This window comes from Etheostoma spectabile, chromosome 1, assembly GCF_008692095.1.
Source record: "Etheostoma spectabile isolate EspeVRDwgs_2016 chromosome 1, UIUC_Espe_1.0, whole genome shotgun sequence".
NCBI classification, from domain to species: Eukaryota; Metazoa; Chordata; class Actinopteri; order Perciformes; family Percidae; genus Etheostoma; species Etheostoma spectabile.
In genome coordinates this window covers 11,308,536-11,323,851 of record NC_045733.1, presented here as the reverse complement: position 1 = coordinate 11,323,851, position 15,316 = coordinate 11,308,536, and the positions used below count along the sequence as shown (strand labels likewise).

General features: G+C 39.3%; 1 protein-coding gene across 2 annotated transcripts in view; it reads right to left on the bottom strand.

Moving 5' to 3' along the window:
• kcnq1.1 (potassium voltage-gated channel, KQT-like subfamily, member 1.1) overlaps positions 1-15,316 on the bottom strand; it is a 51,875-nt gene that overhangs the window by 20,407 nt on the left and 16,152 nt on the right. For both annotated transcript variants that reach the window (XM_032518619.1, XM_032518628.1), the window contains exons 5-10: positions 14,555-14,651; positions 10,010-10,150; positions 3,349-3,459; positions 2,874-2,969; positions 2,592-2,708; positions 1,552-1,687 (exon numbers count right to left, since the gene is read on the bottom strand). In XM_032518619.1, coding sequence (XP_032374510.1) covers positions 1,552-1,687; positions 2,592-2,708; positions 2,874-2,969; positions 3,349-3,459; positions 10,010-10,150; positions 14,555-14,651 — 698 coding nt within the window. The remainder of the gene's footprint in view (positions 1-1,551; positions 1,688-2,591; positions 2,709-2,873; positions 2,970-3,348; positions 3,460-10,009; positions 10,151-14,554; positions 14,652-15,316) is intronic.

Sequence of the window (15,316 nt, the reverse complement as noted above, 5' to 3'; positions counted from 1 at the left end):
TACAGCATCAAATAATGCAAGCTCAACGTAGCCCCGCCCACAACATTTGAGGTTGGGAAGTTCGGTCTGGACATTGACATTGTGGAGCAACTGTTCTCAAACCAGAGCTGTTTGGACCAATCAAATTGTCAGGGCAGGCTTTATAATGTGATGGACAGATGATCAACAGTAATGTAATCAAACTCGTCACCAAAGAGCGCTTGGGTTGAATTTATTTACAACAAAGACGACTGGCGCTGGAGAATTGAGATGTGTAGATTCCGCCATCGCGTCTGGTATTTAAGATATCGACAGCGCATTCATTTTAAAAGAGGAACAGAGAACCGCGATCAAGGCATCTGTCCATTGGAAAGATGTTGTCAACATACGTCACATACTCCGTTGCTCTGATTCTGTAGGTCTCCCCAGTAGAGAATCAGAGCCAGAGCCAGAGCCAATAGAGCAGTGTCAGACTCCTTTTCTGACTAGAATCTGAGTATGACGACGTCAGGCTACCTGATGATGGCATGAGAAGAAAAACCAGGGGAACACCAAAAGCACACTTGTTCCCCATGCTCTCATTATCTCTCCTGCATATATACGAGCCCTCTCTCCCCAGACAGTCTAATGTGATGCACAGTCTGAGTGCTCCAGCCTACACTTCTGTTTCCTTCCATTCTGTTCCGCCTGCCTGCCCCTTGCCTGCTTAGCTTGCCCTCACTGACTGATTGCTTGTGGCTGAACTCTGGCTTGAACTTCTTACACAATCGATTGCTTTGAACTGCTGTGCTCTACCTTTGAGTCCTGCCTTTGAGACCACACCTCTGTGTGCAGAACCGTTACCACACTGAAAGGCAAAGAAAATTGTAAAATTAAAGCCAACTGACATTTGTTTTATTTTCCTTCAACCAATACTTATTTTACCAATTCTGCTTTTCTAAAAACCATTATTAATATATTGCTAGAGACATATGGAGTGCACAACGCACAGGCCACCCCAAATGACTCTTGAAGGATGCAGTATATGATTTGAATGGCTTCGTAATATCACTCTAAGCTCAACAGTATCGATCCAGGAGTTACAACATGTTGTGTGGAGTTTTGCGAGTTCAACATTGCAACACTCATCAATGCAACCTCACGTTTTATTGCTGCAATATGCTCATCCATTTTTAATGTCCGGACTTTGTCCTCTTCTCCTCCTGTGGCTTCAACTGAAGCTTGAATCAAACATTTTCTTTTTACTGTATCATCGCTGAATGTGTGGTTTGCAGCCAGTGCAACATTAGACAATTCTTTTCATGTTTATGTGCCTCTAGAGCAACATTGTGAGGGTTTATTCAGATTTGAATAAAAACCATGTCCATGACTTAGAAACCCATTAACCACACATGGAAAGATGCTTTAGATTATGAAAAAAATGTGCCCTATTTACAGTATCATCCAACATCAGCGGAATCTTAAATATGTTCTGTTGTAAACAAGGTTTTTGGCACTGATTAATGTGAACTGGAACACAACCTTAATGCATCAGAGATAAGCATATTGCACTCTTTGTCCCTTCTTTAGTACCTGTGCCCACAGTGCTGTAAACATCTGAACTCAGCTCCCTCCCACTGTCAAATACAGAGTCGTAGGTGATGCTCGGGATTGTGGGAGACGTTGGACTGTCCTTGTCAGTGCTCTTCAACTTCCTCCTTATCTTCACCTGCCCAAGAAATGCAAACATCTCAGCTAAACAAAGTGTTCCCTGTTGATAGCGGAACCATGTTCACCCGTATGTGGGAAGATATGAAAATGCAATTCATCAGTATGTCATTGACATGGCCAAAATATTATTGCCGAGAGACAAGAGACAATACCACAATAAAGGAGTCGTCGGTGATGTAGTTTTCTATTGTTGTTCTCAGATGAATGTTTGAACATTGAGTAACGCACAAGAGTTACTGTTGCAGCATTAAGTCACACAAATCAATATTTTATATTTGAGATAGTCCTGTTTTTGTGACATTTTCCAACTTTAAGGTGATAACCTGCAAAGTCTGGAGGGAACAATATTGACACATAAACAACATTTTTAAATGTATGCATTAGTGTGTGCATGGTCTGACACCCATGTTATATTGAATAATCAATATTAATAATACACTGCTGCTGACTGTCTTGGTTTCATATTTTTTTTTCTGCTTTACTTTTTTGTATTTTAGTGATGGTGATGATACTTCTTTCAAACTTAAATTTAAAGTCTAATCAACCAGTGTTGTCAAATAAATCCCCACAACAATACATTGATACAAAGTTATAGCAACATCAAATAATGCTATTTAGATTATTGTCCCTTTACTCTGTCTCACACTGGACTGTTAGTGATGGAGTGGATTTACTTAATTTATACATTAGAACTTAGCATAGCAGAAGTCCAACTGTGGCATACTTTGAATTCCCACCAACCACAGCTTTCAAAATGACCATGAACTTGAATCAGTACCTCTCAAAAACTGTTGCCAAAACCTGAATGTTAGAAGCTCTACATATTGCAGGGCTGTTGCTTCATTTTGCATTAGTTGTGCCTTAGTGGCAGCTACAGTGAAATCTATGAAATGGTTACTAACCGATTTCTTGGGCTTGGGGGTGGACAGAGAGGAGGCGGGGATGTTGGTTCTCTTCCTCAAAAACTTCTTGAATGTGGCAGAATCAAAGTTCTCCACCGCAAAACATCTCCATGATGTCTAAAGGGCCATGAAAAAAGCAATATATTGTTTGGACAGGACTAATTTCATGCCATGCTAGAAAGAAAGTAAGGATGGTGTCGATAATAAGACTGGGGCTCGGAGGCAGTTCGCTCTCCCCCGGCTGTACTGTGGTTCCGCTTCATCATTTTTTTGGTCAAATACCTGAATTAGACAGGCAGCTGCAGGGATCTGTCGGTTGAAGTGTTTTTGTCTTTGCTTCTGCTGCACCTTCAGGGCGAAGCCTGAGCCTAAGATTCCCTGTGAAGAAGAGCACAGCAGAGTTCCTGCTCAGTATTTCTGGGTAACACTTTATAATAACCATCCTTAGTAGAGTGTAAATTGATAGTTAATGAATCTTTAGTTAATTGTCATTTAACTGTTAGCAACCTCTCATTGTACTGTTAAGAAACAATTAAATTATAATTAATAAAATATTAGTTGTTAATCCCTCATATACAATATTATGCATCGAGTAATGCTTAAAAAATGTTGGCAGGTCTTTAAAAAAACATTTTTAAAACATCTAGAAACATTTCATAGATAGATGGACTAGATATTCCTGACAGTAGGAATTGCTCTGACGAAAAAAGGTACAGTATAGCTTAAAAATGGTTCAGTAATTTAAATTTCTACTTACTGCAGGCAGAGCAAAGAAAGAAATGGCAAAGACTGAGAAACAGGATGCAATGGTCTTTCCAATCCAGGTCTGTGGCACTTTGTCTCCATATCCAATGGTAGTCACGGTCACCTTTGAAAAGACATGGGCATTATTACTTGGAGCTTCATTCTGGCAGTTTGATAAATATAAACACTGCTGTCCCAATGCATTTGGATAATAGCTGTTGCAAGAGAGAAAAAGCAGCCAAACATCTATAGACATGATGCATGCTTGAAATATACTTATGTCACAAAAGTGAGAATGAAAGACTTGACTTCCTGAATGCTTTACGTGAATTGAAACTAAGTGTCTCCAACCATGCTAGTACAGCTCTGTGAGGCTTAGCGGAGCTTTGAAGTAAATGCTAACTTCTGCATGCTAACATACATACACTCACCTATAGGATTATTAGGAACACCATACTAATACTGTGTTTGAACCCCTTTCACCTTCAGAACTGTCTTAATTCTACGTGGCATTGATTCAACAAGGTGCTGAAAGCATTCTTTAGAAATGTTGGCCCATATTGAGAGGATAGCATCTTGCAGTTGATGGAGATTTGTGGGATGCACATCCAGGGCACAAAGCTCCCGTTCCACCACATCCCAAAGATGCTCTATTGGGTTGAGATCTGGTGACTGTGGGGGCCATTTTAGTACAGTGAACTCATTGTCATGTTCAAGAAACCAATTTGAAATTATTCGAGCTTTGTGACATGGTGCATTATCCTGCTGGAAGTAGCCATCAGAGGACGGGTACATGGAGGCCATAAAGGGATGGACATGGTCAGAAACAAGGCTCAGTTAGGCCGTTGCATTTAAACGATGCCCAATTGGCACTAAGGGGCCTAAACTGTGCCAAGAAAACATCCCCCACACCATTACACCACCACCACCACCAGCCTGCACAGTGGTAACAAGGCATGATGGATCCATGTTCTCATTCTGTTTACGCCAAATTCTGACTCTACCATCTGAATGTCAGAAATCAAGACTCATTTTGGTGAGCTCTTGCAAATTGTAGCCTCTTTATCCTCTTTGTAGTGGAGATGAGTGGTACCCGGTGGGGTCTTCTGTTGTTGTAGCCCATCCGCCTCAAGGTTGTGCGTGTTGTGGCTTCACAAATGCTTTGCTGCATACCTCGGCTGTAACGAGTGGTTATTTCAGTCAAAGTTGCTCTTCTATCAGCTTGAATCAGTCGGCCCATTCTCCTCTGACCTCTAGCATCAACAAGACATTTTCGCCCACAGGACTGCCGCATACTGGATGTTTTTCCCTTTTCACACCATTCTTTGTAAACCCTAGAAATGGTGGGTGAAAATCCCAGTAACTGAGCAGATTGTGAGATACTCAGACCGGCCCGTCTGGCACCAACAACCATGCCACGCTCCAAATTGCTTAAATCACCTTTCTTTCCCATTCTGACATTCAGTTTGGAGTTCAGGAGATTGACCAGGACCACACCCCTGAATGCATTGAAGCAACTGCCATGTGATTGGTCGATTAGTTAATTGCATTAATGAGAAATTTAATTGGTGTTGCTAATAATCCTTTAGGTGAGTGTACAATGACAATGCTATTGTGCTGACAGTTAGCAGGAATAATGTTTAACCTGTTCACAATTATAATGTAGCGTGTCAGCATCCTAAAATTTGATAATTAGCAAAGATTCTGGACCCTGCAGAAAGGCATTCTCTATGGACCCCTCTCCCCATCCTCAGCTATTCATTCTAGCATTGTTTTGGGCCCTCCTCACATCAGAGATCTTGGTACTCCCAGGGATTTAGTCACATGCAAATGAGATTTCACATTTTAGGGGGTTTTCTATAATCTAGCAGCTGTTGTGCGTTTCTAAATCATTTCTGCATTTCCTCAATGTTATATAACCTTTTTGATGAATAACAGGCTAGAGTAGGCACCCTATATCATACCATTTCATCACAGAATGTTGACATAGAAGAGGGAGTGGGGGGGCCGTGAGCGCTGAGCAAGCAGGTACTAGCGCACGAGTAGTGAGTTGTCTATGGAAAAATATGAATAAAGCAAAAAGCTGCCGTGGGCTAAAAATAGAAAAAGACAGAGGGAAAAGGAAATAGCATGTCAAGGGATGTGACAGCATTTAACCCTCCTGTTGTCCTCGGGGCAAATTTGACCCATTTTTAAAACGTTTCTACATCAGAAATGTGAGTTTCTTTTAAACAAATTGTCGAAACTAACTTGGATTGCTCCCTACAACCATTACTCTTCAAGGGTAAAATAAATGATTAGTTCACTACTTTAATAGAATTTGGGTGTTTTAATAAATTGTATAGTATTTGAAAAAAAATGACATAAGAACAGTGAAAAGAAAGTGACAAAAATGTTGGAGAAATCAACAAAAACATGTAAAAAATGAATGCAATCGACAAAAACATCAAAGAAATGGCTGAAGAAAATTTGTCAAAAACATCAAACAGTGACAAAAAACCTGGAAATAAACTGACAAAAAACATTAGGAAAAGGGTGGAAAAAGAACAACAAAAGGTTTAAAAAAAAGTTTTCATTTAAAAGTTGGACCCAGCAAAAAAAAAAAAATTGCGTGGCTGACGGGAAGACAACAAGGTTAAATAAGTGGAAGGTAAAAGGCAGCAGGTATGATTGGAGGCTTTCAAATATTCATGTTAAGAGACTAGCTAGCGTTTGCTAACATCTACATTTAGATTTTGGTTAAACCCTATGTATCCAATCCCATGCATGACATATCTCAATTTTATTAAAGTAAAATAATAACTGGTAAATATAAGGTAGCATGCGCAATAAATGACAAGAAGCTGGAAAACATAACTTATGCAAAATCTCTGGTTTACCATGGGATCATCAATATATTTTGTTTTGCCATTAGCTCAGCTGTTCATGATAGCTGTGCTGTCAGACATACAGGCTTTAGGCTATAGTTACATCAGTTGGGTGACATGGAAGCTGTAATTACAGGGTCACATCTATCTCTCTCTTTAAAGATCCATGCTCTCCATATGTGTACTTTTTATCCAAAATTCAAAATTTGAATATAATTTCAACAGTAGCACAACCTTACTGCATAATAGTTGTCTTATCTGATGCCAACACTGGGCTAATTTAAGAACTTAATTTAGGCTGCTATAGTTAACAGTGAGTTCATTTTATTTAAATGTGAGGACGGTGGATCAGGAAACACAGGGGAAGGCAACAGGTAGGTCTAACGTTAGGTGGAAGTATAGGGGGAGCCACCTGGCTCTAACAGCTTAATTTCTTAATATTATTAATATGGAAAAACTAAAATGGAAAATATCTTACATAATGTTTGTTTGACAATATGTCTTCGTGGAGAAGAACAGCTACAAAGGCAAGGAGTGAATAAGACAGACATAAGGTCAGTGATGGCATCAAGCAGAGATGAGACCAGTGATTTCATCAGGTTGGAGTTCCATTAGACCACACAAAACTAAATGTCCAGTTCCAGATCTGAGTCCTCCTCTCTTTGGTTTCATTTTGCACTTTAACGTCAGTGTTGCTTACAGATGAAGTCTGATTACTTCTAAGGCCAAATCTAAATAATGTAACATGCTTTGTTATATGCTATTAGGCTAATCTTGCCATTGGGAATGAAAAATGCATTTCCTTATCAAAACCCGGCGCATGTGGGAAATTAAACAATTAGCCTATGTCTGACAGCAGGGACGTAGTAAACAAATCAGAACAAAAATTTCAACATCCGCAACGCATATGCTTGAATGCCAACAAGTATGATTTATTTATTGTAATGAAAATGAAGTAAGCCCATCAAACAGATATTTTAGTCTGGACCGAAATTATGGAGCGACTGACCGACCAACGGACCGTAAAATAAAGTTTAAACACAGCTTCATAAGGTCATTTGTTGAAGGGCTGTGAACATTTTATTGGTCACCACCAGGGCCTGAAATTAACACCCGCCCACCTGCCAAATGCGGGTGAATTTTGTAATTGGCGGGTAACACTGTCAATCTAGGAGAATTGAGTGATTCAATGGACGCATAACTATTGGTAAACAGGGTACGCAGTTGCTTACTGGCCCGGACCAATCAGGGGCCCACATCACTGGAAGACAGTGATTGACAGCCGGGCCCCCCTATTGCCTTCTCATTACTCACAACAATCCCAGCAGTCCCACGTGCATTCACTGACCAAGCGGGAGCGAGAACGGATCAAATTCATTTCCTTGCTTCTGATATGAAGATGAGACGTGTGTGACTCGAACATCTAACATTAACCAACACAACGTACAGAGAAAGACGTGCTGCCAACATGTATACATTTTAACATCAAGGTACACTGTCACGTTTTTTAACTATAAAGCCGCTGAAACTTGCGGCTGTTTCAATCCTTTTGGCTCGCTGCAGCGGGTGTGGCTGCTCCTCTGTTCCCTCCTGCGAATGACGCGCACACACACATAAACACACACAATCACACACGGTGGATGCAGGAAAAAACGCAGATGAGATGTTCAGGATGACCTAAATTGAGGACAACTACATTATTGTAGCTGCAATGAGAAGTTAAAGTCCAATAAGTCCTTTATCAAACCGTATGAATGTGTCATTCAATCCAGGCAGCTTAGTAACAACAACGCTTCAATTTACATTTCTACATATTAAAAATCTGTGATTTTGTCACATGCAACTGTTGGTCAGGTTGCTTACTTTTTTCAGTAATATAAGCATTATCTGGCGATGGCGCTAGAGCTGAGGTTGGCAAGGCCATGGTATCGCGTCCCAAACCGGCAAGGAGGCGCTCAGGAAGTTACTTTGAAAATTATACTTATACATTTTGAGCATGTAGTGCATGGTGTGCAATTTCGGACACAGCCTTTGAATTGACCCAAAAAAAGCCCTGGTTGGTTTTGATAAATCTACTATTTTTATTTTTGTTGTGTTTGCTGTAGCGCACAAGGCCTATGTTTTCCCTGAACTACAACTCTGACCTTTTTACCCCTCTGACTTTTCCTTACATCTTCATGCACTGCCAGTACTCAGTTTTATTGCTGTATTGTAAATAAACCTTCATTTATATGAAAGCAGTGGGAATGACTCTGCTGTGTGTGTGTGTGTGTGTGTGTGTGTTAATATTAGAGTCCCTGAAGTTTCCAAGAAGCAGAGTGGGTGGTGACTTATTGTCTGAAAATACATTTTCTTCCTGTATTTTCTGCACTACTTGTTTTGCTGCTTGTATTAGCGGCCCACTGGATGTGCCCAAGGGTCTTCACACAACTCCTACCGTAGTACAGATAAAACAGTTTATGTTTGACCTTTAACATGCCAAATATTGACAGTTTTTTCTGCAAAATCTTACTTTTGATAAGACGGGTATATCACTAAAACAATATTTAGATGATGAGTCAATTCAACTTTCTCAGCATAGTACAATAAATGTTCATGTTAGTAAGATACTGGTTCTGTGGAGTCTGATCAAAATGTGAGGATGTGTGATGATGAAGGTAAAAGGTGTAAGTACTTTTACATTCATCATCACACATCACATTTTAGTTTAACACAGTTTAACAAATAAGGAAAATAGGTCTTAGTGAAATGTATTTAATCACCAAAGTAGACTTATTATGTAAACTGGTAATCAACATTTCGGAATATATGCTTATTTTGGCATCTTGCTAAGAGTTAAATGAGATTAACGATACCACCCTCATGTCTGTCTGTTAATCATGATGCTACCATAGACAGTTAAAGATAAATGGCTGAGCATTACGCAGCCTCCAACTGAGCTTGACGACGTAGATGTGACGTGGGCAACCTGTCTGAAAGTTGTAAGTCTTCTGGTAGCTGTGCAAGAGAAATCTCAATCATTCCCAATCAGCAGAGATGGAGAGCATAGGTATTTGTAAGGAGATAACATAGACGCAGGCTAATTACTGCTAACTAACATGCTAGTTAACGTTAGTAATTAAACTTTAACAGCTGATGTAAGTCCAAACTTTCTTTGTGCTTCTCCTGGCAAGACGGTGATTTGTCAAGTATGCGACAGCAAGTCACGTGCTTATGACACAATCGTTAGCCTGTTTTTATAAAAGCGTCTGCTACGAGGCCATAACGTGAGCTACAAGGTAATGGAGCCTTTTACACATTGTCGTGTTTCTTTAGAAATAAACAACGGACAAATAGGACCTTGGAACACTTCAGATTTAAAGTTATTTGCTGTCAAAGTGGCGCCAGCTTTGTAGCATTAAAATGGCGCCATGGGAGCTACGCTTAGAGAGGAGAGGCTGACCCCCTTGGAAGCTAAAGCCAGGAAGTGGTTAGCTTAGTTTACCTTAGCATAAAGACTAAAAGCAGGGGGAAACAGCTAGCCTGGCTCTGTCCCCAGCTCCTAGACAAGAAATAGTCAGGCACAATAAAACCCCAAGTTGTTGTCTTTCACAAGGCTTTTTGTATGGAATAAAAGACATAATGTGTTAATTAGTGAGCTTTAGAGGTGCTGACAGGCACTTCTAGCATCTTTTTACCCTTGGACTGTTTCTTCAGTGGTGAAAAAAACCCACACTTTTGATTTTTAACTAAGCCCCTTGCAACCATCTTACAACCACCCACCCCCACCCCACCCCCACCCCCACAAACACACACACACAGTCTTACCACTCCCCACCACAGGGCATCAGCATAATTTCCAAACTCTGTGGAGCCGCTGCTGTCAACTGCATCTTTCTCTGCCAGGTAGACAAAGTACGATGAGAAGATCAGGCTCAGAAAGCCAATGTATAATGTGGTGATCAGCTCCTGAAATACATATGCACAAATGCACGACATATTGCAAACTCAATAGGCAACAATGGGATCATTTCAAAGAACACAGTAAGATTATATGATACATCTGTGAATCTATTTATATACTTTCTCACACAATCCCTCCTGAGTGGCAGGAGATCAGTTATATCACTTTACTAGTTAACGGCCTGGAGACTAGTGATGCTGTTTTTGCTGTTAATATGGCATATGGGTGTGAATATTCATGTAAATGTGCTGTGAATATGATGATTAAATATTTTTCTAAGTATTCTGCTGTCTCTGTTGGCTTGATGATTAACCAAAAGTGTATTCACACTTTAAGCTCAGGAGCTACTTAAAGTATAGTTTAGTAGAATAATGCTGTACTTAAAGGATAAGGCTGGCATTATTCTCTATTTTCCCACGAAAAGACCAAACGCAACAATTTGAGTCCATTTCTCAACACTGTGGCTCTCAGTCCCAAGCCCATTTGCTCATACTAAAGACATAACTCTTTGAAAATGGGTCACAAATATATCATTTCATGTTTTTACACAGCTCAGAAATGTCCTGAAACAGGGCATTCTATTTTCTTGAAACTGTTACCCAAAGAGGAGTAAATGCATTAATTAGCATTAATTAGGATTTTAGCCACATATAAATACGCACTTATTTTGCTAGTTCAAAAAAATTGTGTTATGTTTCTTCATTGTAATGAAGAAATGTGTCACAGTTTTCCAAGTTTTGGAGAACACTGGAGATTGATTGAACAGAGATAGGACCGATGCATTGTGGATTGTGGACCTTTCCTGGGATTTGTTGACATGCTATCCAGGTAAACGCCTGCATAAAATAATTGTAAAACACATTTCATAGTCAGGTCTTATCTTATTAATCCTGCTGCTAAATAAATTCTATTTTATATACGGTAGTGCATAAACTATTGTCCACTTATAGAATTAAATCGGCACCTCTGACACCATCAGAGAGGAGTCTGTTGTTGTTGTTGTTGTTGTTGTTGTTGTTGTTTACTGTCTTTATAATCGGTGTCTATTGTAAAGACCATATGTTCCAGTCACCCCGGGGCCTCATTTGTTGAATTGTGTTTGTTCAAAAAAAATATGCAAATCAAAACGTGTTTAATGCCTGGATGTATTGCTTAAATTAACAACATCAGACCAAACACCCTCTCTGCAAAGCTGCATTCATAATCAATGTCAAGTCAACTCATTTTGTAGCAAATTTTCAGTGCCCGTGTCATGTTATTTGAAAGCAGCTTAGTGAAGTTTAATTAAAATGCTCATTCTTGGTCTTGACTAAAATGTTGACAGCATGTTTTCCAGCTAATCTTTTGATGACTACAATGTCAAGAAACTAGACTAAATGTCGGGACTAGTGTTTTAGGATTAAACAAATGAAAATATGATCAAAACTAAATCTAAAAATACCTGACTAAATGGACACCACTTCATTAGTTATGTATGTATTCCTTATCTTACAACTGACGTGGAACTTTAAGTTACAAAAATAAGATTTGTAGAAGTGCAACTGTTTAAACTTCCAGAGTTTAAACTGAAAGTATGTTCAGTAATCATAATTACTCGCAAGAGGGATGTGAATTGAATTCAGATGGGCACTGAACCATTATAAATGAGTTTAAAACCCAGACAGCTGATGTCTCACGGTGTATTTAAAATAATATGAAGCATCTTACGGCAGATTCAATAAGGAGCAGGAGGTCTAAATGGGCTTGGTTCCTGTCTGACTGGAGGTGGACTACTGCTTTATAGAGCTCTTAAAGTGAATGTTCCTATCTGCACTCACCTACTACGTAATTTAAACTGTGTTTAACCAGTCGGAGTGCCAGAGCGCTCACTGCAATAAATCTGACTGAATTTCTGATGAGTAAAATACTTATTTGTGTGTCGGCCCAAAACTGTCATTCCCAGATTTTTCAGAGCACCATGGAGCAGCAGCAGCATCATTTTCTTACAAAAACAATCTGGAGAATGGCTGTATTTGCCTCCCTTGAAATAACATAAATCTATCCTTACATCAACCAACACAAATAGTACTTATGGTCCATTGGCACTCAGCATCTCTGTCTCTCTGACGCTGTTTTTCATAATCTGAGTACACATTTGTTTCTGAATGTTTGGGACATTTCTGGGCATTAAACCTTTGGCATTGAATATGAGAGCATGTAACAACTTGAACTGTTTGCAACTTAGAAGTGCGCGATTCTTGGAAATAAAAGCTTCCACTGCATTCAGGTACATCTTCTTTGAGTCACCAGCAGAGGTTTAGGAGCCAGGTTGCTGCTGCTGCGACCTAGCGAACACATGCAGGAAACATTTGCTTCCAATCTGCCAGGGAGCAAACTAAGAGCGACAGTGCAAATTGGGTTTACAAGCCACAAGCACTAGAAAGATATTCAGTGTATTTACTTGTTGGAGTTAACACAGAGATTGGATTGAATTGACTTAAACGCCATTGACTTTAACCCTTGTATTGCCTTCCTGTCAAAATTGAAAATTAACACTTTTGTTGACGCTTTTTATCAATGTTTTTAACTTTTTCTTGCATTTCTTTCCCTTTTTTCAACACTTTTGACATTTTTTTTCAATGTTTGTCTCTTTTTTGACAGTTTTAACACTACGCAATACTTACTCATCAACTTAGTTTTACAGTTATTTTTGGACTTGATGGTCAACAAACCTCATTTTACCTAATGTTGGAGTTAGAAAAGTAGAAATTAGGAATTATTTAGACTAAAATTAAAGAAAAGTATGTAAATGGATAATCACAGACTGGAATATGCCAACTTTTACTCAATCCTATTTCAAAACCACTTCAACGTTTTTTTTTCAAATGCTATATAATTGAATAAGACCCCCCAAAATTAATGAAAGTAGATTTGTACTTGCCAAAGAGCGTTGTGTGGAATCAATCATGTTATTTTGGGTAATTACAATTGGGAAGGGAAAACTGGTCATTTTGACCCGAGGACAACATGAGAGTTAAAAACTCCAGCTGTTAATATAGAAGAGTGGCAGTCTCACCCAGGGCTCGTTTTACACCTATCACCATTTCTAGCCACGGGGGGACCATACGCAGGCTGGGGGAATGCATTTTAATGTTAAAAAAACCTCATAACATGAAATTTCATGCCATGGGACCTTTAAGGCTTCTAAAAAATGAAGCAATCTGAGAAGGAAACTACAAGAAGGAATGAACTCCTCACAAGTAATGCACACAATCAAGGCCTCAACCTGTCAAGGGGGCCGCAAGCAGACATTGCTTTGTTTGATATATTTAATCACAAGCCAAAAAGATAAGTAACTCTAGCCTAAATGTTTGCTACACCTTGGCACCACTGCCCTTTTATGGTGGGTTCAATATCACAGAATCTTCAGTTTGATTGCTGTGAAATAAAAGTAACCAAGACAATATCTCTAGCTAAGTTAAAAAAAATAAAATCTATGTACTGTCTATATACATATATATATAGTTAAGCTCCTTTTCTGGTGGGAAAGTTGGGTACTGGTCTTGTGAGATTGTAGCTTATTATTACTTTTTTTTAAATCTTTCATACTCTCATACCAAAGTATCTTCTCCTGTTTTCTGCTCTTTGTTTGAGAACATGTAATACACACTTTGTTAAAAATAAAGTAAATAAAGAGTGCTACCATCTATTTTATTGCACAGGGTGATATCTCTCAGTATTTTAGGCATTTGCAGGAAGACAGAAAATAAAAGCTTAACAAGCAATCGTAATGTGAAAGTATCCACAGTGACTGATGTTTCCTGGTTTTGGAGCAAAAAAAACAAAAAAAAACATTGCATTTTATATGCTCAATCTGAAGTGCCCTCTATAGCCTGAAGTATTATTTTATATAAAGTTTTTTTTTTTTTAAGAATCGGTATAGAAAAAGGCCTCAATATCTCGCTGAACACTCTCTTTCTTTCAGCTGTTGATGAGCAGCCTCAACCAGGATCAATATGGCCATAAACCAAAGCCAACATAAGGAACAGCAGGATGACAGTGGATGACACTCTGTTCACCTTCATCACTCTGTTTTTACACATACATGTATGACAACTACAGTGGCCACTGGGGATCATCCCAGCCACCTCTGTCTCTCAGCTGAATGATAGTCTGGAGGTGCTACAGTCCTCTGTAGCAGAACAGCTTATGCCCATAGCCTACAGCACACAGTGGCTCTTTTCCTCTGGCTCTGCTGAATATTAATTTTGCTGTATTGTGCACTCCCAGGTGGGGATTCTGCACATTGTAGTTGTAAAAAATAATACATGAAGAGGAAAGGCTATAAATCCCCTGACAGAAAGCCTCCAGCTCAATAATAACAATCAGAAGCCTTTATGTGATGTGATTTCAAAGCTATGATCGTGTACCTGCCGATGGATGAAGACGACAGAGCCGAGGAGACGCCAGGTCCCTCCCTGCCGGTCCACGTGGAGCATTCGCAGGATCTGCAGGAAGCGAATCCCTCTGAAAAATAACAAAAGTGTTTGTATGCTGACATTGTATACAGATCAAATGCAGGTTAGCATGTTTGTATACACACAATGAGGCCAAAAGTATGTGGACACCCAAATAATCCATCTATTTGTTTGCTTAGCATCTCATTCCAAAATCATCAGCCCCTGTAACACTCTCTACACTTCTGGGAAAGCTAGCGGCAGGATGGAGGTCACAATTGGTCAATTCATCCCAAAAGTGTTGGATGGGATTGAGGTCAGGGTCCGGTGCAGTTCTGGCATGCCCTTCCAAACCAAACTGGGAAAAAACATTTCATTATGGACCCGGGCTTTGCACAATGGGGCTTTGCCATGATGCAATAGAAAAGGGCCTTCCCCAAACTGTTGCCACAAAGTTAGAAATACACTTACAGAAATAACATTATGCTCTAGCATTAAAATTAGGGCTGCACATTATCATATATTTTACTCATCATCGCAATATCAACCGACGCTATTAACACATCACAAAAAACTGCAACATATCGCAAAAGATACTCAGAGATTTCTTGTATCTTAGCAGAAAACTGAAAGCAGCAGAACTCAGTAAATTTACATCTGTTGTATTATCGCAAGTAATATCGTTAGCGCAATATTCAACAACGTTATCAAATATATTCTATATTTTTCTCATAT